The sequence below is a fragment of the Thunnus thynnus genome, chromosome 19 (assembly GCF_963924715.1).
Source record: "Thunnus thynnus chromosome 19, fThuThy2.1, whole genome shotgun sequence".
In the NCBI taxonomy this organism is placed as follows: domain Eukaryota; kingdom Metazoa; phylum Chordata; class Actinopteri; order Scombriformes; family Scombridae; genus Thunnus; species Thunnus thynnus.
The window spans coordinates 2474166-2500522 of record NC_089535.1 but is presented as its reverse complement, the minus strand read 5'-3'; the positions used below and the strand labels follow the sequence as shown (position 1 = coordinate 2500522).

At 39.6% G+C, this 26357-nt stretch overlaps 1 protein-coding gene across 1 annotated transcript; it reads right to left on the bottom strand.

Annotated features, from left to right (window-relative positions):
- Positions 1-2139: 2139 nt before the first annotated feature.
- On the bottom strand, positions 2140-22073 carry gfra2b (GDNF family receptor alpha 2b). Its single transcript, XM_067574425.1, has 5 exons — positions 21961-22073; positions 18909-19049; positions 12673-12857; positions 5168-5215; positions 2140-2329 (listed from the first exon to the last, which is right to left on the bottom strand). Exons 1-5 carry the CDS (start codon positions 22046-22048, stop codon positions 2183-2185), a joined length of 609 nt encoding a protein of 202 aa, XP_067430526.1. The 5' UTR covers positions 22049-22073; the 3' UTR covers positions 2140-2182.
- Between the last annotated feature and the right edge of the window lie 4284 nt (positions 22074-26357).

Below are 26357 nucleotides of genomic sequence, written 5' to 3'. Positions count from 1 at the left end.
CGTCCTGGTAGCTTCTATGAAACATAAAAAATACCCCACAGAGTGGCCAGAGGTAACGTACACACTGAAGAACCCAGACGCACACACAGAAGTTAAACACGTCTATGGAAGCAAAAAAAGGCCGAAATTATTTGAATGTTGTAAGCAACTGAAGACGTAAGTTTGGAATTTAACCACTACTGAATGTTTTATGTAGAAATGTAAATACCATTGAATTTATAGCACTGAAATAGTTCACTCATTCTGAATTTCAAGTTTTGGAATTTTAAAAACTTTGTTTACTGGTCCACAAAGTGAAAAATTGAAAATTCAAGTGTTTCCAGTTACATGATCTTCTGGCTTGAGTCAAGTCTAAATTTTATCAATCCAATCCTTTATATCTGAGAATGATCAACTGAATTTGAGCTACTTAATTATTATAAATAAGGTTTTTAGTGTATGTTGGACACTTCTTCACCTTTTTAGTCTTAAAGTGGCCATAATCAATATTTTTAATAATAATAACATCAGAGCTGTCAGTGTGTGATGTGTTTGGCTCGTAGTGATGAACCTACAGAGAATTATCAGAGACTCTGCAGCTCCTCTCGGCTTTACGGAGCTTTATAGTGAGTTTCAGCTCATTGTTTATCTGTCTGGCTGCAACTTTACTGTTCTGGTTCACTCTCAGCGCTCTCATAGCGTCGTTTTCAGAGATAAAGCAGTAAAAAGCCGCTGAACACTACCTGCTCAGCACCAAACGGCAAACACACACAGTTAGCTGTAGACTAGCTGGTGAACATAGTGGAGCATTTAGCAGCTAAAGAGCCAGATATTTCCCTCAGGAGTTGGTGGAGACCAAAAACAGAGCTAAAAGAGAGTGAATATTGGACTCACATTCACCAGGTGGACAGAAACACGACTCCACATAAATGATAATGTTGCTCCGTAACTGCTGGATGTGGAAATAAGCAACTGTTTGCTAACAAGTTCAACATATCAACTTAAAAACTGAAGATATGTCAGTGTAATGAAAGTTTAGATTTCAAATTTGAAATGACCTACTGGACTTTTCGAAGAGCAACCACATAAATATAGTTAGATGTTTTTTTAAAGTAAAATATTTCTATCAGTTCAATATATTTAAATTCCAACATTAAGTATTCAGCAGTGATACGATTTCACACTTTGATATTCACTGGCTTGTAAGACTTTACAGCCTTTCTTTGCTTACACACACATTCAGCCACAGACACCCATGCAAAAACACACACACTCCCCAACAAACACACTCACACAAAGAAAGACACACACACACACTTGCGTCCACACAACTATACACTTAAAGTATGTGAAATATACACTCTTCCACTGAGACTCCATCGGATGGACTTTTTTTCATTATTCCACATTAAATGAAGTTTTTACAGAATGTCGACAAGGAAATTAAGATAAAGACCCGCAAAAAAGCACACTGGTGTACAGCATGAGTGTTAGTGTCCGTGTGGGGACCCTGCTTGCCCGCTAACGAGGTCTAGGGGGAGGGCGACAGTGGGTGTTTATATGTGTATATTTGTGTTTGTATGTATGTCGTATAGATTTCTTGCCATGAGAGAGGTCCAGGGGAGTGATAAATTGAGCTGACAAACACCGTGGAAGGATCTGTCCCATCTGTCGTCGTCTCTCTCTCACGATTTTAAGACTTGTTGTCTGAGTGTGTGTTTTTTTGATGTGTGTGTATATGTGTGTGTGTGTGTGTGTGTGGTTTTATGCTCGAGCCAAAGTCCGTGTGGTTTTCAGCCCAGCTGTCTCAGATCCAAAAGAAAAAAAAGCTGGAGGGGGTGAGTCCGAGCTGGGCTGCACACACAATAAAGCACACAAACCCTGCAGACACGGAGCGTCTCTGTGTTTCTTATCTCTCGCTCTCACTAAATACACATTTTCTTCTTCCGTTCATCCTCCTTCGCTGTCTGAGTGTGGACGGTGGAGAGAGACGGCTAATCTGAACGTCCTCCAGAAGACTTTTCCCTCCTCACAAGGCCGTTGTTGTTGTTGTTGTTGATGTTTGGTGGATGTCTGTCGGTTGACATTTTCCCCGTGTCACATGACTTCGTCTGGGTCTTGCCATTTACGAGTGTGTGTCTGTATGTGTGTGTGTGAATGTGTGTGTGTGTGGGTGTGTATATGTATGTATATGTGTTCACATTTATGAGACGTAGAGTAGAAACGCTGCCAGAGCGGACACACACACAGTCACAGAGATGTGGAGGAGGAGGAGCGGAGCTGATTGCCGGCTGCTGCTCTTGGGTCCTGCAGAGTCCTGAGAGTCTATTGACCCCTGAGCCAACAGAGCCTGAACACAGAGAGACAGAGAGGAGGAGGAGGAGGAGGAGGAGGAAGGGAGAAGGACAAAGAGGTGAAGAAAGATGGGAGGAGAGGGACAGAAAAAAGTAAAAGCTTTGGTGGAGAATAATTCATATCGAATAGATTCTTCATGCAAACATCAGTAAGTTTCAGATCTTCTACTTTCGTAAAAGTACCAATCAGGGCTGGGCGATATATCGATATTATATCAGATATCGTTATATCGTGATATAGCATAAGTGTTGTCTCTTCCTGGTTTTAATTATTACAGTAAAGTGATGTAACAGTAAAATAATGTAATTACCAGACTGTTCCAGCTGTCATTATATCCACATTACTGATGATTATTTATCAAAAATTCATCATTGTGTAAATATTTTGTGAAAGCACCAATAGTCATCCCTACAATATTGTCGCAATAATGATAGAGGTATTTCGTCAAAAATATCGTGATATATAGTGTATTCATCCATATCCAGCCATAATAACAATACAGCAATGTAAAAATACTCCATTACATGACAAAGTTTTGAATCCATCACAAATCTCCATATGTGAATGGATAGAGGAGACTGTCAGATTTCCAGGGATATAAAAACGGTGTTGACGGAACATTCTGAGTCTTCATGAAGTGGAAACATGTACATATTCTCACTGATTTGATCACTCTGATTGATCTGCTCTGATTGTATTTATTCTGCATCAGCCAGGTTCAGGTTTGTTCAGTTCAAAGTGTTTTACAGATGATTGACAAGCTCATAATAAGACAGAACAAATGTAAACAGAGAGACTGAAACGCAGGAAATACAGATGATAAAACGATCATGTGACATCATGTGTGACTGAAGTTATGATGTCACAGTTTTTGTGCGTCCTGAATATCTCCAGCACCAGTTTACTATTTCAGTTATTTTAAAGCCCTTATGTGTGCAATTAGAAGTTTGATGATATCAGTGACCCCCTTTGAGCACAAATATTTCACAACAGCATCGCAAAAACTTTTGCCTTCCTACCCGTCCACCCCCAGCACATATGGCACAGAGAAGACACGTACGGCGGGCTGCAGAGGTGGCTGCTGGGAGGAGGATGGATTGTAATATATTTTAGTTACAGCTAACCTTTAATAGCCTAAAATAAACTTTTTATAACACAGAAACTCCAATAACCTGTAAACTACATCTTCTTCTTGGTATTTTTTTCTGGTTTCACTCTGTAAATGTTGTAATTAACTCTGAACATCTGTTTTTGCTCATTTAAAAACCTTTTATTTACAGGCTTTTAGCAGGTTTGTCATATGTTGTTATTTTCAGAATAAGTTGGATTACTCAAAAATGCATTCAGTTCACATGTGAGTTATTAAACCTGTTTTAGAGCAGCTTTTATGAAAAAAACAACAAAAAAACAATTAGTTGATTAAAGCTACAGTATGTCAGTTTTTTCTTCTATTTTTTAGTTGAAATATGCTCTGAAGCATATTTTATGTGAGGCCAAAGTCAGTTGTGGGATCTCACAGCTGTCAATCAATACATGAACACACTTCTGGTCTACGGCTCCTCTCGCACCGAGGCTCTGAGCTAGCGTTAGCTGCTGGAAAACATCGCTATAAGCTCTCATATAGCTGAATCTAAGAGCTCCGTTACTTCCAGTTCATGAGGAGAAATCAATACATCAATCAATACATCTGGTGAGCGCGATCACAAGGATGCAGGTGAAGGAGCAGGGAGAGGGAGGGAAGGGAGGAGCGGAGCTGTTTCCTGTGTCATGCTAGCGCTAGCTTGATTTCTAGAACTCGCATACTGTAGCTTTAATGAACTGACAGGAAATTAATCAGCAACTGTTTTGATAAACAATTGTTTTAATAATTTTTTTTTTATGTAAAAATGTCAAAACTGTGCTGGTTTTAGCTTCATAAATGTGATTCTCTTTTTTGTACATGACATTAAACTGAATATGTTTGGGTTTTTGACTGTTGTTAAGATAAAATATGACGCATTTCAATGACGTAACTCTGGGAATAAGATAAACAAACAAAACTAATGATCATTCATTTAATGTTTGTTTGTATAGGGACAAGTATGAACGTATATATATACCACAGCATTTATAGTCTAAGCTAGTCAGCAAACCTGATGGAACATTAAGAGCCTTAGTAATGTCAAAAATGTCAAAAAAGAAAGATGAAATTGACAGATTCTGTCACTTTTATTATTTTTTTTGTCTTTTATCGTTTCTTTAGCCTGTATTTGTTTACATTCTGACAGACTGTCTCCATTAACAGTAGAACCAGTGAAGAAAACTTCAAAACGTGAAGATTCTCAGTCAGGTTCTGCTGTTATAACAGCAGTTAACAATGTGGAAAAGTAAAGAAACACCGTCATGATCAATACTTCAATGGTTGAATTGGATGTTTTTGTTGGAAAAAATGACAGAAATTATTATTCCAAGCAGATAATTTTTATATATATTAGAAAGTATCTGCAGGCGATCTTTAAACTTGCTCTATATACTCAATAAAAGTATATATTATATATATATATATTATATTATATTACATAATGGAGTGATTTACATCTCAGTACAGTATTTCATGTCAAACCTCGTCGTTTTTATAACAGATAATCATCTATTATTCAGATTTTTTGCTCGTTTGAGTTGAACCTCATATAAAAGTAATGAACCTGATCATCGTCTGCACATCATCATCCACCCAATGACTGCTGGGAAAACAAAATAATAAAATAAAAAGATGTTTACCAGAGAAAAGTAAATGTGTAAGAAATGAGAGGATACACACAGGAGACACAGTATATGTTTCAGAGCTGCTCACCTCCTCACACTCAAACTCATCGGACGGGATGCACTTCTGACCTCCATCCTGTAAAACAAGAACAACACACAGTCACTGATCTGCAGCTTTCTGCTCCTCATCGTCTGCCTGCTCACACGCAGGATAATTAACTCAGATTCATTAAAAGGATATTTTGGTGACTTTGGTGTTTATAATTACAGGATGTTGTTCTCGAACCAAACGTCCATTCAGAAACATTGATCGACATGAAACTCTGCTGCCTGAATCATCAGAACGAAAGACGATGAGGAGACGTTATATCATAAAAACTGAAGGAGAGAAGTCAAAGACACTACGACTCCCAGAGTGCATTTCTGTGACAAACACCTAAAGCTTCAAATTCTGTTAGATGAGCCGCTAACGGTGATCTGAAGCTACAGATTATTTTCATTATCATTTAATCCGATGATTATTTTCTTGATTTATTTTTACATCTATAAAATAACATCAAAATTTCCTAAAACTTAAATTAACAAACTTGTTGTTATTCGTCCAAAAGTCCAAAATATTCAGTTTATTTTCATATATGACAAACAGAAGCATCAAATAGTCACATTTGACAGTGAAATTTTGACTTTTTTTTTTGCTGGAAAATGACTAAAACTATTACAATCATCAAAATACTGACTGATTAATTTTGTGACGATCGATTGATCGTTTCAGCTCTAAAGATCACGCTGTTGAAAAAATAGATTTTACAATCTGATGTTTAAATTAATTCACCATTCATTTGGTAACAGTGGCAACATGTTTTGATCCCAACAACAAAACATTTTGAATTTGCTTTTGGTCGATGTAGTTAAATTATTGTAGTAAAAGTACATTAGTATTATGAGCTTGATGTAGTTAAAGTATTGCAGTAAAAGTACATAAGTATTATGAGCTTGATGTAGTTAAAGTATTGCAGTAAAAGTACATAAGTATTATGAGCTTGATGTAGTTAAAGTATTGCAGTAAAAGTACATAAGTATTATGAGCTTGATGTAGTTAAAGTATTGCAGTAAAAGTACATAAGTATTATGAGCTTGATGTAGTTAAAGTATTGCAGTAAAAGTAGTGGTTTGGTCCCTCTGACTGATATATTATTATATATGACATCATTAGATAATTAATAGTGAAGCATCAGTGTTAGAGCAGCATGTTACTGTTGTAGCTGCTGGAGGTGGAGCTAGTTTACACTACTTTATATACAGTTAGCTAGTTTAGTCCAGTGGTTCCCAACCTAGGGGTCGGGCCCCTCCAAAGGGTCATCAGATAAATCTGAGGGGTGGTGAGATGATTAATGGGAGAGGAAAGAAGAAAAAACAAAGTTCTGATACACAAATCTGTTTTCAGTTTTTGGACTTTTTCTCTGATCTTTGATTTTTGCTGAAATATTGGATCATTTGAACATTTATTGAAATGAAAGCATGTGAGAAGTTTAGAGGGAAAAATCACTATTTGGTGGAGCTGTTAACAACTCATAGACATGTGAAATGTGACCCCGACTACACACTGCTTTTTGTAAGACGTCAAAAGCCAAAAAGGTTGGAAACCACTGGTTTCATCTTTAACAATGTGTTGTATTTTAAAAGCTTGTTATATTATCCATTGTGTCAAATCTTCATCTGAAAAGTAACTAAAGCTGTCAAATAAATGTAGTGGAGTAGAAAGTACAATATTTCCCTCTGAAATGTAGAAAGTAGCATCACATGGAAATACTCAAGTAAAGTACAAGTACCTCAAAACTGTACTTAAGTACAATACTTGTGTAAATGTACTTAGTTACTTTCCACCACTGATGAAACTGTAATTGTCTGTTTGATCGTTACATCATCCAGAGTTCTGAGTTTGTATGTTGAGGAACATTGAAAGAAAAAACCAGCAGCTCGTCACACTTCAGAGAACCTAAAGCTCCTCTGATTGTTTAAAAGAAGGACGAGAAACAGTAGATCTCACTATATCATTGAAATGCAGAGCAGTAAAGTCAGCACACACACATACACACACACACAGCATCATTTATCTCCGTCTTCCATCAGCCTCTTTGTCAGCGCTTCATTAGCATATCTCCTCCTGTTGCCTGGGTGGGAGAGCCAATCAGATCTTATCGCCCCACCGAGAAGGAAGAAAACTCTTTTTCAGCGACGGGAAATCATCGAAAGCAGGAAAAAAGGGAAGCCTGCTGGATCATTATCATTTTCCTCTGAATATACACATGTCTGCAAATACACAAATCTGCATCCGTGTGTGTGTGCTCCCGGTGATCATTAAAGCATGTGGAGGAATCATTACCATACCGACTCTCGCTGCAGTGACCTCCGCTGACTCTCTACGCCTCTGCAGGTCTGTTTCCTGTAAACCGACTTGCTCAGCATCGCTCACACAAAAACTGATATAGCTATATTCATAGACTCTGGGGGAAAAATAATACAATTCAGAAAAAACATATTGACAGCAGCACGCATGAGCCGATATACAGCATCCAGAGAGAGACGTTAACATGCATCTCTCTCTCTTTATATATCATATCTGTCCCTATATTTACTGTCCGCCTCTTTTCAAATGTACCTTCGTCTCTGCTGCTTTATATTTCATATTTAATACACTCTGATATTCCAGAAATGTTTTTTAAAAGTGCTGACAGATTCAGATACGGTGTATCGGAGCTGCAGGTGGAAGTATAGTAACAAAAAGAGGCTCTAAAAAGACTGTAACGTTGAAAGATATCTACTTGATTTAGCTTCATATTAGCTTCAGATAAACTTTTAAATACATTTTTTGCACATCACTTCCATTGTAAGGTCATTATGAAGGGATCTTCTAATGCTCAGAATGAACAGGAGGAATGATTACAGCAAGAAAAACTGGTTTAATGTTCTTTTAGGCTCCTGACTGCTTATCAGCATTATTTATTTTGCAAAAATTATATATATTTTGTTGTGTTTTTGTGCTCCAAGCTTTCACTTATTTCTTGATCAAATATGTTATTTTCTTCCTCTGGAGAAGTTGTCATTGGAAACCAAAAAATGTGGACATACTTTCATTTTTGGACACCTTTTATCTTGAATTGCATTGCAAACAATAAAAATCGCAAAGTATTTGCTGCAGAGGGGTCCCTGAAGTACTGGACTCGTAGCAGTAAGTGAGTTTGATGAAGGGTCTTTATGTTAACTTCCATCTTTACTGTCTCAGGAAAATCAAATCAAAGCACACAGATGTTTTCTTACAGATGCACTCCTGTCACAGAAACATCTGCACACACTCAGTCCCGTCAGCTGCTGTGCTGTACATCCAGCGAACCTCTGACACCAGACACCAGACTCTGCAGGCTCCGCTGAGAGGGAAGCACCATCGACCCCGAGGCACCAGCCCGTCCTCGTTCCCAGGGTGTCAGATACCGACACCGTGTCACGCTCCCCAGCTTCTGATACCTGATAACTACAACAAGGCGCCTTTTAGTGTCTGTATGAGACCAACCAGGCTTTCTACAGACTCCCATGTAAACCATCCGCCTCGTTATTAGACGCCACGAGGCCGATCACGTCTATATAAAGGTGACATTTTCCTTCTTAGGAGGAGGCGGGTTGGGTGGATGGCTAGATGGCTAAATAGGCGTGACAAACAGGAGATATGAGCAGCGGGGGGTGAAGAGAGGAGCGACAAACGTATCTCCACACTGTGTCAATGATGATGATGTCAACGACTATGATGAACAATATTTGTTGGGTTTTTTTTTTTTACACCAAAATGAGATAAAAAATCAACCTCAGAAAATGAAACCTGTGTCTAAATGTAAAACAGTTTTCATCCATGAATAAACAACAGTGTGAAAACATGCAGTCTGCAACAATACTTTCAGTTCAAATGCACATTATTTGTGTTTATGGACCATGGTAACTATGGTAACAACACGGTGACTCAAAAGCAGAGATTTACTACAAGTTTGTGACATTAAGAGAGTTTGTTGAATTGAACAAAAACCTCACAGAGAAAAATCAAAGAAGAAAAGTGTATTTTTGAAAATGTTGAACTGTTGTTTTTTGGCTCTATAACCGCCGAGTGACTGACTGAGTGATGAAGTTACACCATTGGTCGGTCAGCCGAGTGTTGGAGTTTCCTCATTGGTTGTTGCTCTTTCAGAATGAATCAGTGTGAGATGATGGAAGTGGAGGACGGCGACTGTGTTTCTGCTCTGAGCTCTGATGTTAAACGCAGTGAAGTCGGTTAAACTCTTGTTTAAACAGACGTAGCAGCGTCTCCTCCTCTAACGGCCAGTTAGTGATCAACTCACCAGCTGACAGCGCCGTCAGCAGCCGGCAGGAGAGACGCTCTGCGGTGCGCATAGTGCACTAATACCAGGATGCAAACTTTTTATTTCTCTGACGTTTTCACATCACAGACGATGAACAACAGCATTACAACAGGAGTCCTGCAGGTGAAACATGTGACTCATGTAGCTGTTATATCAGGTTAATGTGGGGCTGCTGCTCTGCAGGTGATTTGACGGAGATAAACCTGCTGAATTTGCAACCACAATGCCGTCAAAACTTTAATTTACAGTTTCAATGGCAGCCTCCATGAACATCGACCAGGAAAGAAGCAGAAGAAAGGCCTGAAGAAGAGTTAAAGCAGCCAAATAACCTTCAGTCTGATAAAACACTGAATACAGAGTGAAACAGATAATTAGAATAGTTATAATTAGAATTAAAAGGTCACTTTCAAATCAAACATCCCAAGATATGAGTGGAAAGTTTTGTTCTTATAGCTGCATTTATAACCTTTTTAATGTCATGTGATGCTACTTCAGTACAATTTACCAGCAAATATTATTAATATCCAGTAATTCACATTACAAACCGCTGACCAGACATGTACCAGAGGTTGAACTGGTCGCCTTCCAGTTAGTTTCTTGTCTTTCATCATCAGCAGACGAGCTGAGCTCTATTATTCATTTTCCTACTGACCGCTTAATATTTTACATCTATATGCGAGTTAAAAAATGAAGTATCTCTACATCCAGTTGCATAACGTGCAGCTATTCTATAATTCATGCTTTAAATCTCTTACATAATGGAAAGCAATTCATACTGGCCTTTAACCTGCAGCCTTACACCTCTTCCCTTGTACATAATGGATGGTTTCTCACTTTCCCAGGATGACGATAATGTGTGTGAAGGTGACAAAGAGCAAAGTACATGAATCTATTGTGCTCAGACCTCCTCGTGTGTCTGCCTGTTAGACCGCTTACATTTTCTCTTTTCTGTAGCCGCATCGCACACATTCCTCAGTTTCTGACGGATACGAGATAAAACTGTTGCATTTTATCGACTGTTGTTGCCCTTCAGACGCAGAGAACAAGGAGTGAAGAGCGACGACGGAGAAACAAAAAGGGTTTCAAGTTTCGAGGCTGAATGACAAATAGTTTCACAAATGTGTCGGTTCGGTTTCAACAACATCAGGATCATCATAGACGACCAATAGAAGGACGTCGTCTCCGCCGGGGGGGAAATACTATTTCTGTCTCCTTCACTTTTATAGTTTCAGGTTGATTTTCTTACTCGAGTCGTGTTTTTGTGCCCTCGGTTTCGCCTCTCAGGTGACATACGGGCCGCCTCGTCTTTTATGGTGAAGGTTTGTGGGATTGTTTGTGTGCAGCATGAAAAGAATACCTGCAGACACGACTCAGGTTTTACAGATAATACTTTGTTTTTCCTGGTAATATTTTTAATTGCAGTTAATATTCTTTCTATTCTATTCTCTGTAGCTGAACACTCACACGTCAAAGACTCTCTGCAGAGCTGCAACTAGCAATTATTTCCATTATCCTCAAAACTTCACAACTTCCCAAAGTGGTGTCCTTAAATTATTGTTTTTGTTGGACCAACAGTCCAAAAACCCCAAAATATTTCATTTACTATCATATGTGATGAAAACAAGCAGCAAATCCTCTAATCGATTCTAATCGTTCTTTGTAGTAAATATACAAATATTATCAACAAAATATCAGGTATGTATAAAGGAAACTAAAGATGGTTCCACACACAAATACATACAGTATATTTGTACATAATTATACACTCTCTGTGAACTTTATTAGCTCTGTTTTATTGGGTTTTGCCGCCTGTGGTGGACAAAATATTAGGAAAACGTTTCATTTTAACACCAGCACCTCAATAATAAACATAAAGTAGAATTATCTCCTTTCTGATGTAGAAGCTTCATAAAAACAGAATTTATGGCAGAGCTGTTGTAATGGATTACATTAGATTGCACAAGTGTTTCTAATAAAGTGTTCAGTGAGTGTTTATATCAGTATGAACAGTTTCTGTTTACACACATAAATACACAAATAGACCTTTACGGTCCAGGTATCATCAGATAATTCGTAATTCATTTGTAATTCAAAAACCAAAAAACGGTAAATCTGTTATTTGCAAGCGGCAACCTCCGGGGCTGTAAAACGAAGCCAAAAACTGCAGTTCCTTGAACGGCCACTTGAGGCTCCAAAAGCGAGTCAATCCCCATAGACCCCCATGTTAAAATGCCCAACTTTACAGCAGAAATAAACATGTTTACAGCCTGGTACAAACAACGGATTTGGTCTCTGTAGCTAATATCCTCTTTCATGACAACTGTACGGGGGGTGAATTCTTTTATAACTCACCCATTTAAATTTTATTAAGCCGTAAAGTTCTGCATAATGAAGGACATGGCTGCTTTGAGTGACAGGTCCGCCAGCTGCTAGGTGGCTTGTTTCAGCCGTTCGGCCCGCCTCTTTGCCCATTTTTGATTGGCTGGGAGTTAGGCAGCGTCACGCACTGCCAAGATGGCGACGGCCGGAGCGGCTCACTTTGAGCTTCAAAACCGCTCTTCAGAAACCAACGAGTGACGTCATGGTAACTACGTCCATATTTTTATACAGTCTGTGGTTATTTGTTTCAAAACAAAAAACGGAAAACCGTTTTTGGTGTCAGAATCAAATAACGAAAAACCAATCAAGTTTTTGGTTTCAAACGCAAAAACGTCTTGGCTTGATGTCTGCAGACCTGCTCGATATTCAATCCAAAAAGGAATAACGATAAAACGAATCAGCAAAAACCAAAAACGGGCCGGTTTTGATTGGTTTTTCATGATTTGATTCTGACACCTCAAAACTTATTTGTTTTGAAACAAAACAGATTTACCGTTTTTGGGTTTTAAATTACAAATGAATTACGAATTATCCAATGATACCTGGACCCTTTACCTTTATGTTTTACACTTATTTAAATATCTTCCCCCAAAACAAGACTTGTATCATATTGATTTTTTTTGGTATTTTAAAAAGCAAATTTAACATTTTGTGTAATGAAGGTAAATCTGAAATAAAGTCAAAAGTTCAATGATTCCACTGAAATAAAGTTTGAAGATTCAGATGTTTAAAGGAGCAGCTTTAATATGAGGTTTTATAGGACAGTCTTTCCTTCCAGGCAGAAATGAATCATCCCAACAGGTAAACTCACCTGCAGGTTGGCGCAAGTGGAAAACATACAGGCGCTGTCCATGGGTTTGATGGCGTTGCCGTGCAGAGAGGGAGCGGGCTTGGAGATGATCGGCGGCTGGGCGGGAGGTAAGAAGGTGGACGACGGCTCGGTTACGAGGAGAGTTCCTTCGTCTGAGCCGTAACCGAACGACTGGATGGCGTTTTCTGTGGGAGGAGATAAAGACAGCGGGACGGGAGAGTCAACGAGAGACAGACGAGGCCCAGAGGACCCTCTTTACTGCTGCTAATAACCAAATTACACAACAAAATGATTGATGAGACAGTCACTCATGTTGCTTCCTGTTTTTATATTTCCAAAGTGAGTAATAAAGAGAAACTGTATCAAAATATCTGTATTTATATTCAGAGTGGATGACAGTCGTTGGGAATCGTCTAGACGGCTTCATTATCTGTTAAATTTGTAGATAAGTAAGAAGTCAAAGTCTAACCAGAGTCAATATAAAAGCTGTGGACGTTGGTCCAGTTGGAAATTAAAGATGGAAATAGAAGTGAGTTTTATTACAGTCAGGAAATGATTTTAATTAAAAAAAAACTGTAGGTTGTTTATAAAGGAGGGAAGCTCAGATGAAGGTAAAGTTGGTCTATGTTTCTATGATAAAAATGTTAAAGGACGAGTTCACAATTGTACAAGTCAGGAGTCCAAATGAACCTGTTTTTCTTGCTGTAAACATTCCTCCTGTTCATACTGACCATTAGAAGATCCCTTCATAATGACCTTACAATGGAAGTGATGGAGGACAAAATCCACAGTCCTCCTTCTGTGCAAAAAATGTATTTAAAAGTTTATCTGAAGCTAATATGAAGCTTCAGCGTCCAAATGAGTCAAATCAAGTAGATATCTTTCAACGTTACAGTCTTTTTAGTGCCAAAGTTCCTCTTTTTGTTACTATACTTCCACCTGCAGCTCAACAGGGAAACACTGTCCGAGGAAACACAAAGAGGGAATTTAATGCTAAAAAGACTGTAAATGTGTCAGATATCCACTTGATATGACTAACTCAGACTGATGAAGCTGAATAGAAGCTTCACACAGACTTTTAAATGACTGTGTGGACACACTGTGGATTTTGGCCTCCATCACTTCCATTGAAAGCACATTTGAAGGATCTTTTAATATCCAGTATGAACAGGAGGAATGATTACAGCGAGGAAAAACCTCTTTCACTGTTACTATGGACACCTGACTGCTGGTTTAAGACACTGGGAACACTGGGAACTGTCCTTTAACTCTTACATACTGTTCGGGTCAAAAGTGACCGATTTTTACATTTGAGAGCAGTAAAAACACCCTAAACAACAATCTTTTAGCCTGAAATTTTATGAGTTTTCCCAAAGTGACCCTGAGTAATTCCTCAGACACTGAACAGAGAAGGTTTTGCAATTTGGTAGAAATGTTAAGAAACAAGTGTTAAGTTGGTTTAGTTGGTTTGTTTTTTATTTAACTGACTCAGTTTTCAGTGTGTAGTTTTGTGTTGTCTATAAAGAGCACATTTCCTGTAAACGACCACATTACGTAACCCTCTCAAATAATAAGAATTAACAGTTAAACATCAGATACTTTCAGGAAAAAACCTAATATGTTAATATTAGCTTCAGCACACACTGGAAACTGAGTATTTTCTGTCAGTTAAATATTGGTCAATACTCTAATTTATTAAGAATCTTTGCAAATTATCATCTACATATGAACTCGTAACACTTCTTTCTTTTTTTTTCTTTTGACTTGAACCAAATTGTAGCGCCTCTGTTAACTGTTAATTATCTGCAAATGACTAATTTCCAGGAAATTAGAATAAAACTGGAGAAAATAAAGCATCAAATACATTTAAATTTACATTTTTTTGTTGGTTTTTTTTTCCTCCTATGAAAATAATTCTGCTCATATTCAAAATGATGACATGTCTGAATATGTCTGATGTTTCATGTTGTGACTCTGATATAATCCTATAAATAAAGAGAATTAAAAACAAGCAAAAACAAACCAGGGTTCAGTGGATTAAATTGATAAAAGCAGAAAAAATATTCACATTTAAGCTCATTTTTGCTCAAAAAATGAGTCAAAAGTATCATTTAAATACTTGAAGATGAATTTTCTGTTGATCAATTAATCGATTCATGAATTAAACAACAAATCCTTTCAGCTGTAGTTGCATTTTTGAAGATTTTGTAACAGTAGGGTTTGCAGAGAGAAGGATGAAATCTGGTCCTCATGAGTGTAGCAACATAAAAAATGTTTATCATGTGTACTTGTGAGAAGCGCTAAGAGGGGAAAAAAAGAAAGAGTGAGCAAGGCAGATAATTGAGGAGAAAGGTCAGGCGGAGGAGGAAATATAGAAAAGTTTGAGACGATATGTTGAAGATCCCAAGATGCTTTCTTTAAATAACACTGACCCAGCTGCAGCATCACCTCTGAACCTCCCGCATCAACAAACACTCTCCTCCTCGCTGTCTTCACGTGGACACAGACGTGCATATACATGTTGCCAAATGTGCCCGAGGCTGAGAATAACTAACAATCAGAGCTTATCTCGTCATGTATGAAACATTATTGAGTGATTAAAGATCACATCTGATCAGAAGCTGTTTTAATATAGACGAGTTTATGAGCGATGTCGTGCACGTAGGCGGCAGAAAACAAACCAGAGTGACTGAGATCGATATGTGAAGCTGCTGTTTCTGTGTCTTAAACTGTATGAATCACAGTAATGGGAGGAAAATATTCATTATTCCAAAAATGAAGTTGAATTGATGTGAAAAGTTTGCACTCGCAATGTTTTTTTTATTATTTCTTATTTAACCAGAAGTCTCCTGAGACACATTATCTCCTTTAAAAACGGAGAAATATGAAGATAATTTTACCTCCCAACTACGATCGTTCCAGTGGAATTAATTAATTGATTGATTTATTAACTGGGAGGACAGTTTAGTATCTTCATATTTAGTGATTTTGCAGTTTTCAGATAAACTTGTGTGATGGTCGGTAGCAGATCAGGAGCTGGATCTGGTCCCCAGGATGAACATTTGGCGTTTGAAAAAAACTTTCATAGTTTACATCAAATTTGTATTAATATAAAGTTGCTTTAATTCTGTTGTTCCTCACTTTCTAAAAAGGGACAAATAATGACATTTGCTGTTGGACACAGTCCTAAAAGAAACTGTTTCATCAATCAGTTATATTCTTTAATTAATTAATAGAAATAATAATAATAAAAAAACTATTGGAAAAATACAGACCTGTGTTTTCACCACAACAGCTGCCTTGTAAATAAAGTTCTTATTTAAGTTGAAAGTGAGAGCCGTTGGGTAATGTTGCACTGTAGATAAACTCAAGTTTTGAAAAGTTTCCATTTGTAAAATAAATCTTTGTCAGTGGTCAGAAGACAGAACCTCCTGTGGCCACAAGTAGCAATTACAGGTTAATGATAAACGCTAAAACTTAGTGTAACAGTCGCGCAAAGTCATCAAACTGACTTAATAATGTAGCAGCAAAACCACCGAGTGACCAGGTGACCAAAAATATACATTAAATAATCCTAAATGATATAAAAAGAGAGAGAAATAAATTTATAATTTAAAAAAAGTAAAATATATTCTGAGTGAGAGGAGCTGCTACTGGTTTAAATTTAAAAAATTAAAAATGTAAATCCCATCTGGAGAGATGTCCTTGTATTTTAAAGTGGATCTCAGCTAATCAGCTAAAATCAGCTAATGTGACGTCTTGAGAACATGCTGTCGTCATATTCTCAAGACGTCATATTCATTCACAAATGAATCTTAAAAAACAAAACAAAACCATAAACAGAGCAAAACCCCATAAAAGCTCATCAGATGGTCTGTTGTAATGTCAGCTGCTGTTTTTTCAGACATGTTTTTTACACCAGATTTGGTCACATTTAGTTAAATAGTCTCCATTAAAAGTCATGTGAATCAGCTGTTAGCAGCTCCTGTCTGCAGTGTAACCTGATGTACAGACAATTATCACTGATTACTGTCATACTGAAGAAAACTTCTTCTGCAGCCTCTTTTTTCTCTGATTTCTAAGTGGATTTATGGAGGTTTATTGGCGACGGACAGCAGAGATAATAAGTCAATATTGTTCAGATTTGACTGAGTTATGACTCCAAGAGGAAGGACGAGTTTTGACCAAGCAGCAACGTCCGGGGCTGTAAAATGAAGCCAATCCAACAGGAAGTGCCAAAAACTGCAGTTCCTTGAACGGCCACTTGAGGCTCCAAAAGCGAGTCAATCCCCATAGACCCCCATGTTAAAATGTCCAACTTAACAGCAGAAATAAACATGTTTACAGCCTGGTACAAACAACGGTTTTGGTCTCTGTAGCTAATTTCCCCTTTCATGAAACTGTATGGGGGGTGAATTTTCTTATAACTCACCCGTTATGCGTAAAGTTATGCATAATGAAGGACATGGCTGCTTTGACTGACAGGTCCGCCAGCTGCTAGGTGGCTTGTTTCAGCCATTCGGCCCCGCCTCTTTGCCCATTTTTGATTGGCTGGGAGTTAGGCAGCGTCACGTGTTGCCAAGATGGCGACGGCCGGAGCGGCTCACTTTGAGCTTCAAAACCGCTCTTCAGAAACCAACGAGTGACGTCACGGTAACTACGTTCATATTTTTATACAGTCTATGGTTTTAACTCTTCTTCACCTCACCTTCACCTTCTCCGGCGCCCCCTGAAGAGGCTTTTATCTTCGTCCTGTTGAATGTCCACATCTATTACAGACCAGATCCTGTTATCTCCCCATGAGTCAATATGAGTTCAGTTATTTAATTCCCCAACTCTTCCTCTTATGTTCATTCTGTCTGAATGGAGTTTTATGAATTAAGCTTTTTATCTGTAAGAGGAAATATGTGCAATTTCTTCTTCTAAAAAAACTAGGTAACAGCAGAAACAGAAACACTAGAGTCACATGCTTTTAAGAGGTCTGCAAAAACAAGCTGCAGTTATGACGCAACAATAACCTTCAGTCATCCCAACGTGGCAGGAAAAAATCAGTCTGAAGCACTCCACAGAGGCAGAGCAGCCGCCGCTTCATGTTGAGTGGTTTCCATCGGACGAGTGTGTTCATTAATCATTTACCAAACACATCAGAGTGGATTATCTACATACAGTCCACCACACCGACCCCTGACCAGAATGTCTAATGACTCCATTTGGTCGAGGTTATGAATCAACATCGAGCTGTTTGTTTCTTTGGCCTTCCTGCTTTATGAATTCAATCAAAGACAAGCGGTGCTCTGCATATGTGAGCTTATATACACATACGACCGTCACCTTTTTAAAAACACACATCCCAGATAAAAAACTATGCAGACGACAAAGAAACCAGAGCATGTGAACACCACAAAGCAACTGTCAGAATGTATTATTCAGATATATGATAATGTTGTCTGTTCATTTGGACGATTTGTTGGGAAAATCACGCTGCTTTCCAAATAAGGAGTGCAAGGTTGTTGCCTTTCACGCTCTGGAAACGCCTCGCTACCTCAGACCCAAGCTAACGCTAGCTTACAGTGTTAGCTTGCAACAATAGTCCGACTCAGTGTGAGTCCCGGAGTCATCAAGTCTTTAAATCTTATTAACGGAGCAATAATTTCCAAAATAGCACACTTATTAGAGGGCCTGAAATTATAAATTGAGACCAGAATAACTCGTTGAAAACAATGACTGACTCAGTATTTCTAGAGAGACATTAATTCTTTTTGAATGGGAGTCAGATGGAGCAGCTAGCGGCCGTCGGAGGCACAATGAGGTCCTTCAGCTTCAAGATGTGAAGCTGCTGGTTGGTCTGAACACATTTCTATAAAGATGAGATGCTGCTGATCTTTACTGGTGTGTGTTTGATGTCTGTGTGTTCTGGTTTCACACAGTTATGAAGCTGAAAGGACCAAGTCTGATGCGAATATCTTTCGGTTTGTGACTAATTAATTATTTAAACATGTCACCTTGAGCTTTGGGAAACTGTGACAGACGTGTTTCACTATTTTGACATTTTATACACAAAATGATTAATCAATTAATGAAAAAGTAATAATATGTTGCAGCCCTACAGGTAAATACAACTGTGACCTTCAGTAAACCTTCTAATCCTGCCTTCACTTCTCTCTCTCTTTGTTTCATGACTTTGTGTCTACATTCAGTCCTCATATGTGCAGAAATAACACAATCTCAGGACTCACTGAGGCAGGTGTTGTGTGTGAAGTCCCGGTGGAAAGCGTCACACTCTCTTTCCTGATTGCCAGTGCCCCTGCAGGTACACCACAGGCTGAGGGTGATATTGGAGGGACTGCTGTCGCTGTAGTTCGGCGTTACATCCGAACCTGAGAGAGAGACACACACACACACACACAGAGAGAGAGAGACAGAAGGAGTTAATGCCGGGGAGGAATAAGAATTAGGATGGAGATTAGAGCGAGGAAGAAAAGGTGAAGAGGGTTTCTGCAAAGTTAGAATTGAATCACTGGATGATTTCCAGCGAGGAAGTGAGTCACCTGCAGCCTGTTTTTCTAACAAAGACAGACTGTAAAGTTCACTGGAACTGGCAGGTTTGAACCCAGAAGCACAACAAGGAGACAAAGTTGCAAGAAGAGTTCAGTTTACTTAGTCAACAGCCGAGTAAAAACCTGGGGGTGGAGGGAGGGGTGGAGATGGGGGGGATTTTAGAGCCATTTGCAGATACAGAACAGTGCAGGTACATTGGAGGAGTCGAGCTTTTAAAAACAGACAAAGAAAGACGAAATAAATAATAGATACGCCATATATAAAAATACACACTATGAATAAATACACACTACACAAAAAAACACTGAATTATTGCACAATAAATTACTGCACTATGTATTGAATTATTGCACAAAATCAATGGACTGAGGGGAAAAAAAAGAAATGTGATAAATGTATGACAGAGACCTGGAGAGTGGGGGGGGGGGGGGGGGGGGGGGTGAGGTAGTTGAAGACTACGGTTGTATTGTAAAATCAGGTGTTTTGCAGTGCAAACAGCAGCAGTAGTGTGTTTAGGCTGCGGGGCTTTTGGCTGCAGCGGCGCCACAGCGGCCTGCGGCGAGAAAGTTCTCCAACTTTTGGAGAAACTCAACCCCGACGTCACGCTGCAGTGACCAATCACAGCAGGCGATCAGACTGATCAGAACCTGTACAACTCTGCCACCAGGGAGTACAAGGACCTCACTAGCAGGAGGTGAGGACATTTCTTTTGGTTTCATAATGTTAAAAGTAAAGTTAGACTTTGCTGTCGGAGAGAAAAAAGAGAGAGAGCAGCTGTGGTCGAGCAAGCTAGAGAGTGAATAAAGAGAGAGGGAGCAGTGGTAGCGAGGAAGCCGGTGAATCGGATCAATAAAAATGTTATTTCCTGATTGTTTCACAGCGGTTACGTTCTAGAGCACGAATAAACACACCCACACCCTTGCTCAAGCCTGCGGAGGTGTGACGCAACACCTGATTTGGTCTGAAAACGGCTTAAATCTCAGTCCGTAAGGTGTAAGAGTGTTGTTAGGTGTTAAGTGTCCTCGGTGTGAATGAGGTCTTGATGTCCTTTGCAATCATTCTGATGGTGGCTGGTAAAAAAAGCTGCTGTGGAAGCGAACGTTGGGAGTGGTGATGCTCTGAGAGACTGAGCTAACTGGTGTCGATCACTGACGACGCTCCGCTTTCCTCCTGCAGCTCTGTGAGTAGAGGGGGTCCATGGAGGGGAGGGGAGGGGAGGTCAGTGCTTATGAGTCTCTCTGCAGTTTTAATGACTCGTTAAAGAGATTTCCTCTCAGCCAAACCTCACAGTGTTGCCTCTGATGGTCGAGTCCTCTGTAGGCCTGGGTGAGGCGCTGACGTCTGAGTCCAGCCTTCTTCAGTAGTCGCTGCTGTGCTTTCTTACTGCTGTCACGTTGTTTACGGACCAGCTCAGGTTTTTGTGACATGTGTAGGTCTAGAAACTTGTGACCTTGATGGTGAGAGGCTCTTCTCCTCCTGAAGTCCAGAATTAGTTCTTTGGTTTCCTCTATGTTAAGAAAAAGGTTGTTGTCTTCTCCATAGACAATGATTTTATTTACCTGGCAGGGAATCCAAGGTTCAGAAAGCAGGGAAGCAGGAACAGAGAATGCTAGAAAGCTTGCAGAAACACACAAAAGAATCTGGTGGAGAACAAAGGGAAGCGGACTGGTATTTATGCTGAGGGACTGATGAGGGAACGTGCTGAAAGGTTCTCCTCTGATCCTCTCGACTTCAGTAGATGCTGCTGATGTTCAGACACTTTCCATACATACTTTTCCTGAGCAGATGCACTGAGACGCATTTAGATTGGAAGTCGGGAATACCGACTCTGAACTATCAACTTCTGACTTGTAAATTATTGCTGCAGAAGGCGACAAGTTTGAAGAGTAAAAACATCTGGAGGTTGTGCAGCGTTAGAAAGAAGTGAGGTTAGCAGACATTAGCCGCAACTAGCATCACATGCCATAATCTCCAGGTGCATTGTGGGTAATGTAGGCACCACGTTTTGACAAGGAAGAAGAATGTGAGGAATAAAGACGATGATATCTCTGGCTCTGCTGCATTGATTTTCATCTTGCTGATGAGTCTGATGATGTTAAATGATGAATCTGTGATGGATTCTGGCTGCTGCTCCTGAAGCTTGTCACATATACATTGATATATAGATAACACATTTCTTCACAGCTGCTCTTTTTCCAGCTGAAATCCAAACACACACACACCTCCTACTAAGATCCCTCTGATGCACACTGGGTTAAAATATAGCAGCAACAATTTTAGTGTTATCTTTTATTTTATTTCCCCAAACTAAAGCTTGTTCTAATCTTGTCTTTCTAAACTCACATGACACACTTTGCTACTGATTGTTAATAACTTGTGTATCTTTTGAATGTCATATGAACATCGTTTTGTACGAGAAACAAGACATTTGTGACGGTTTTTTAGCTAAAGCTCGTTGTGTGTAACACTGGGTCAGAATAACAGACTGCTGTTGTTAAACCAGTGTTGTACTGGTGCTATACTGACCCAAACTGGGTAGATATTTGAATCCGGGGATGTTTAGTGTGTAGCTACTCCTGAGTTTAAGATGAGTCATTAAAATACATTTCTTTTCTCTTTTTTTTTGCTAGATATTGATCAGGTGACAAGAGATGAATGAATAATGAACACACAGGATCAGCACTTGTACAACATGTTATAAATATGTGACTCTACGATCATCAAACTTACCGATGAGGCCGACGTAGGACATGAGGCAGCCGTGGTAGTTGTCATGAGGGCAGCCGGTGACGGTGTGAGACGTCACCTGACAGTTCATGTGGAAATCAGCGAGACGAGACCTACAGCGACACGACAAAAACACAAAACCCGTCAGCAGTGAGAAGGATTTATTTTAGACCAAACATTTATCTCTGGCAGGTTGCATTGATTTCATACACATTAAACATTAATTATTCATGTGATTATCCTGCTAAAAGCTTCATTTATATGCTATCTCTTTTATGTTATATGTTATTTTTGATTATTTTCTAGCTGCGGTAGAAGTATAGTAACAAAAAGATGGACATAGGCTCTAAAAAGACTGAAAGTTGACTCATTTGAAGCTTCATATTAGCTTCAGATAAACCTTTAAAATGCATTTCTGCACAGGAGGAGGACTGTCTCCCATCACTTCCATCATAAGTGCATTATAAAAGGATCTTCAGTATGAACAGGAGGAATGATTACAGCAAGAAAAAAACATGTTTCACTGCTCATTCAGGCTCCTGACTGTTGTTTTCAGACACACTTGAAACATCGTGAACCCGTTATTTAAAGAGGAAAACTCTCCTGAGAGCTGAAATCCTTGTGCAAATAAAAAGGCTGATTCATGCAGCAGTTTGGGAGATTATCTCTGCATTTCCAGCACACGTGTCCTGCTGTATCCACTACATCATGCATATGTTAATGCACGCGGAACTGTCACAAGCAATAACTGTACAGCTGCTCAGCTTAATCTACTGCCTGTCCTAGTTTTGTGTTTCACCGTGCTGTCTCCTCGCTTCTCTTTCTTTCTTTCTTTCTTTCTTTGTTCTCCCTCACTCTCCTCTTTAAGTCCTGATCCTCTCTGCTGCTGCTGCTGCTTCGTTTTCTCTTACACGGTTCTTGATGGATGTAGCTGTTTGAGGGACAGAAAGACAAAAAAACAAAAAAAAAATGAGGGGAAGTGAGGAGAAAGATGTCGTATGGTCCGAACGGCGGGGCGACAGAAACGTGTCGCTCTGTGAGATGGCGTGATAGACCACCTGTGTGTGTGTGTGTGTGAGTGTGTGAGAGCCTGATACACTTGCAGCTCGCTCACACATTAGCGTGTTTGCTTGTCTGTCAGCTGCAGAGAGTGATATAGTTTGACAAGCCTGAGTGCTCGCGCATTTGACTTTCACACAGAGGTCAGTGCATGTGTGTATGTGTGTGTGTGTGTGTGTGTGTGTGTGTGTGTGTGTGTGTGTGTGTGGAGTTGGGTGTTGGCCTGCTTGAATAATCCTGCCAACGATGTCAACTCGAGACAAAAGACACGACCGTAATCCACACAGACAAACACACACAGTCTCTCTCTCTCTCTCTCTCGCACTTTGTTTCTCTCTGTGACACACACACACACACACTAAAACACACACACACACACACACACACTCTCACACTAAAACTCACACTCGGTGACACCTTCACCCTTGGCTTGTCAGGGCAGATTGCAGTGTGAGAGAGAGACTCAGTGTGACTCAGATGGTTGAAGAGTCGACCGCTGTGGATTCGTGTTTTGGCAGATATTTATTTTCCAAGAAACACAAGGAGAGTTTTCAGATGCAGGACTGAGATTTTAAAGCATCTTTAAGCCCTCGAAGTTTACAACTGAGTCCCTTAAAGCAGCTGAAATTGATATTTTTTTAATAATAAAAGTGTTTTCACCATCAGCATGTGACGTGTTGTTGGAGGCTCAGGTCGCAGTGACTCTGCAGCTCGTGAAAAGACATCATTCTGCACAGCGAAGAAGCTGCAGCACATAATTATTCTCATTATTAATGAACCTACAGATCATTTTCTCGATTAATCATTTGGTGTATAAAACAGCAGCCAGTTGAACTACAGTATTTCTAGAGCTCAAACTGACATCATCAAAAATATTTAAAAGCCAAGAAAAGCAACTGATTCTCATGTTTGAGAAGATGAAGCATTCGATGATGATGATGATGCAGGTTTAGTTCCTGACACAGGCCGTCTTTAAGTGCAGCTCAATAAATGTAAAATAAAGAGACAATTTTTATGCTGCAGCCTTGCAAGAAAATTATTTTTTTACTCTTAAACTGAGGAAAAATGAGGTTTCTAATGAACTGTCAGTTATCTACAGTCTCACGGGCCCGGTGTTAAGGAGCGGGTTAACGAACGCTGACGTCATCGCAGGCGGCGTCAGCAAGCACAGCAGGACAGAGGTTACCTGGCGAGGCGGCTGGATGTGTGAGATCACGACATCATGCGAGAACTCCATCATGTCAGGCTTCAAGTTATGCACCTGAACCACCGGTGGTTCAGCAGGCTGATCAGTGTCACGAATCCAGCTGCCTCGCCAGGTAAGACGATGATAGACAGATGGTTCGTCCAATCACCTGCCAAGTATTATTTGAAAGTGCTTTTCCTTTTCCAAACAGTTTCGTTGTGTAACAAACCATCTGGTGCGTCAGGTTAGAGCAGAACAGGCAGAGTTTTCCCATTTTTGTGTATAAATGAGCAGAATATGTGTTGTTTTCATGCTCCCATAGTGTCGTCATGCAGCATTTATGTAGTGGGTTTGTTTGTGGAGGGAACTGCATGGTTGCTAATTCGTGTTAGCTTATCAAGCTACAGTTGTGGTGTCTTTAAATATGTTTAGTCATTTGATTGCTGCCATCAAGGGTTTCCTACATTTATGAATCATCTGCTTAATTTGCTAAAACTTATATTTGCCTTTGATGTAGATTTAAAGGGTTACAGCACAGTTAACTCACATTTATCTTATTCTTCTATATATATTGTTATTTCTCTCTTGTAGACCACACACAACCTAATAAGTGTCCTATCTTCATGTATGCATATCTGCAGCACAAGTCTACAATAAACCTCCTAAGATCCTCTTCTTCTTCTTTGACTGGAATCATCTCCGTATCTGCCGACTCGAACCAATTAACCCTCTAGAGCCCCGGTGTTTAATCGGGGTCATATGTGGGCCTGAGCTGGTAGTATAAATATAATTTGTCCAGAGCTGCGAGACAGAAATCTCAAGAGAAAGGTTGGACAAATAAAAGCAAAACAAATCTACCAGGCTGGAAACCTTCAGAGGTAAAAGAATAAATCTGTTTTTTCAGTCGTTTGAATGCATTAAAATGTAGTTTAGAAGATGGTTATTGTAGTTTTGTCCCTGTAGATGCAGTAAATAGTCCCTGCAGCTATCATATGCAAGCATTATCTGCAGCATTAATGTCCTCTCTGTGTCTGCTTCAGTAGAACAACCTTCCCTCAGAGCCTTCAGTCATGTCTTATTTAAATATGTTTATTTTTTTCATGTTGGTCCGAAGGTCCACTTATTACGAGAGTCTGGGATTGAATTCAGAGGAAACATCTTACAGTACATCCTCTCTCTCTCTCTCTGTCTCTCTCTCTCTGGGTTGATGATTAGTTTAGATGAATCTTTAACGAGGCCGGTGGGGAAATGAGAAAGCTCAGGCAGGATTTGATCAAGTGGTTTCAGAGGCAGCAGATTGAAGCACTCAGCTATCTGCGCTCGCTTCTCTTCTTCCTGCTGTCTCTCTCTCTCTCGCTCCGCCATCGTTCTCTTTCTGACCTTCATTTGTCACAGTGTTGTAGTCGGGTACCGCCGGCTCCTTCTCACACCATTAAAGTGCACCGTCGAAAGATCAAGTAAAGTGTCTTGTTTTTATCATCACTGCTAATACGAGCTTTTATGTTAACATCTGTCACAACTTTGAAAACTCTTTAAAAAAAGTGCAGATATTCATAATGAAACAGCGTCAACGCAGTCAGTCAGCTCACAACATGACAAATAAACATTATTAAGTTAAACTGAGGTTTAAAGCTCAACAACAGCAATTAAAATACATTAAAAGCTTTTTAACAGCAGTTTAGCTGTTGTGTTCAAGACCTGTCCTAAATGTAGGAAATGTGAGTGTTTCCTGTTGCTGTTGGTGTAACAGCAGAGTGTTTAAACGATGACATCATGAATCATGTGACTGAAGACCTGAAGACATCAGATCTGTGTGGAGCGATGATGAGGAGACTGTAACCTTCCTCACATCAACACATGAAACTGACAGAAATGTCATATTTCCATCATCTTTTCCACATGGTTATATGAGTCTAGACTGCCGGGGGGGGGGGGGGGGGGATTTCCCATGATGCACTGAGCTCCTCTCTTCTCCTCCGCCACCGTTAATGCATGTTATTAACTCGGCTTCTTTCTCATCTCACAGGAAACTCCAGGATGTGAACTGTGGGCCTCGGCCGCGGGGATGTGGCGTCCTGTGGATGTCCTGCCTATATTATTATTATTATTATTACTGGTCATATCATCAGTCATCTCTATTATTATTATTATTATT

Coding starts and splice junctions, on each gene's coding strand:
- gfra2b (XM_067574425.1), bottom strand. CDS start 22,048: ATGAACTGTCAGGTGACGTCTCACACCGTCACCGGCTGCCCTCATGAC. Junction 19,050..21,960: donor GTCCTACGTCGGCCTCATCG/GTAAGTTTGATG, acceptor TCTCTCTCTCAG/GTTCGGATGTAACGCCGAAC. Junction 5,216..12,672: donor CCACTTGCGCCAACCTGCAG/GTGAGTTTACCT, acceptor CTTGTTTTACAG/GATGGAGGTCAGAAGTGCAT.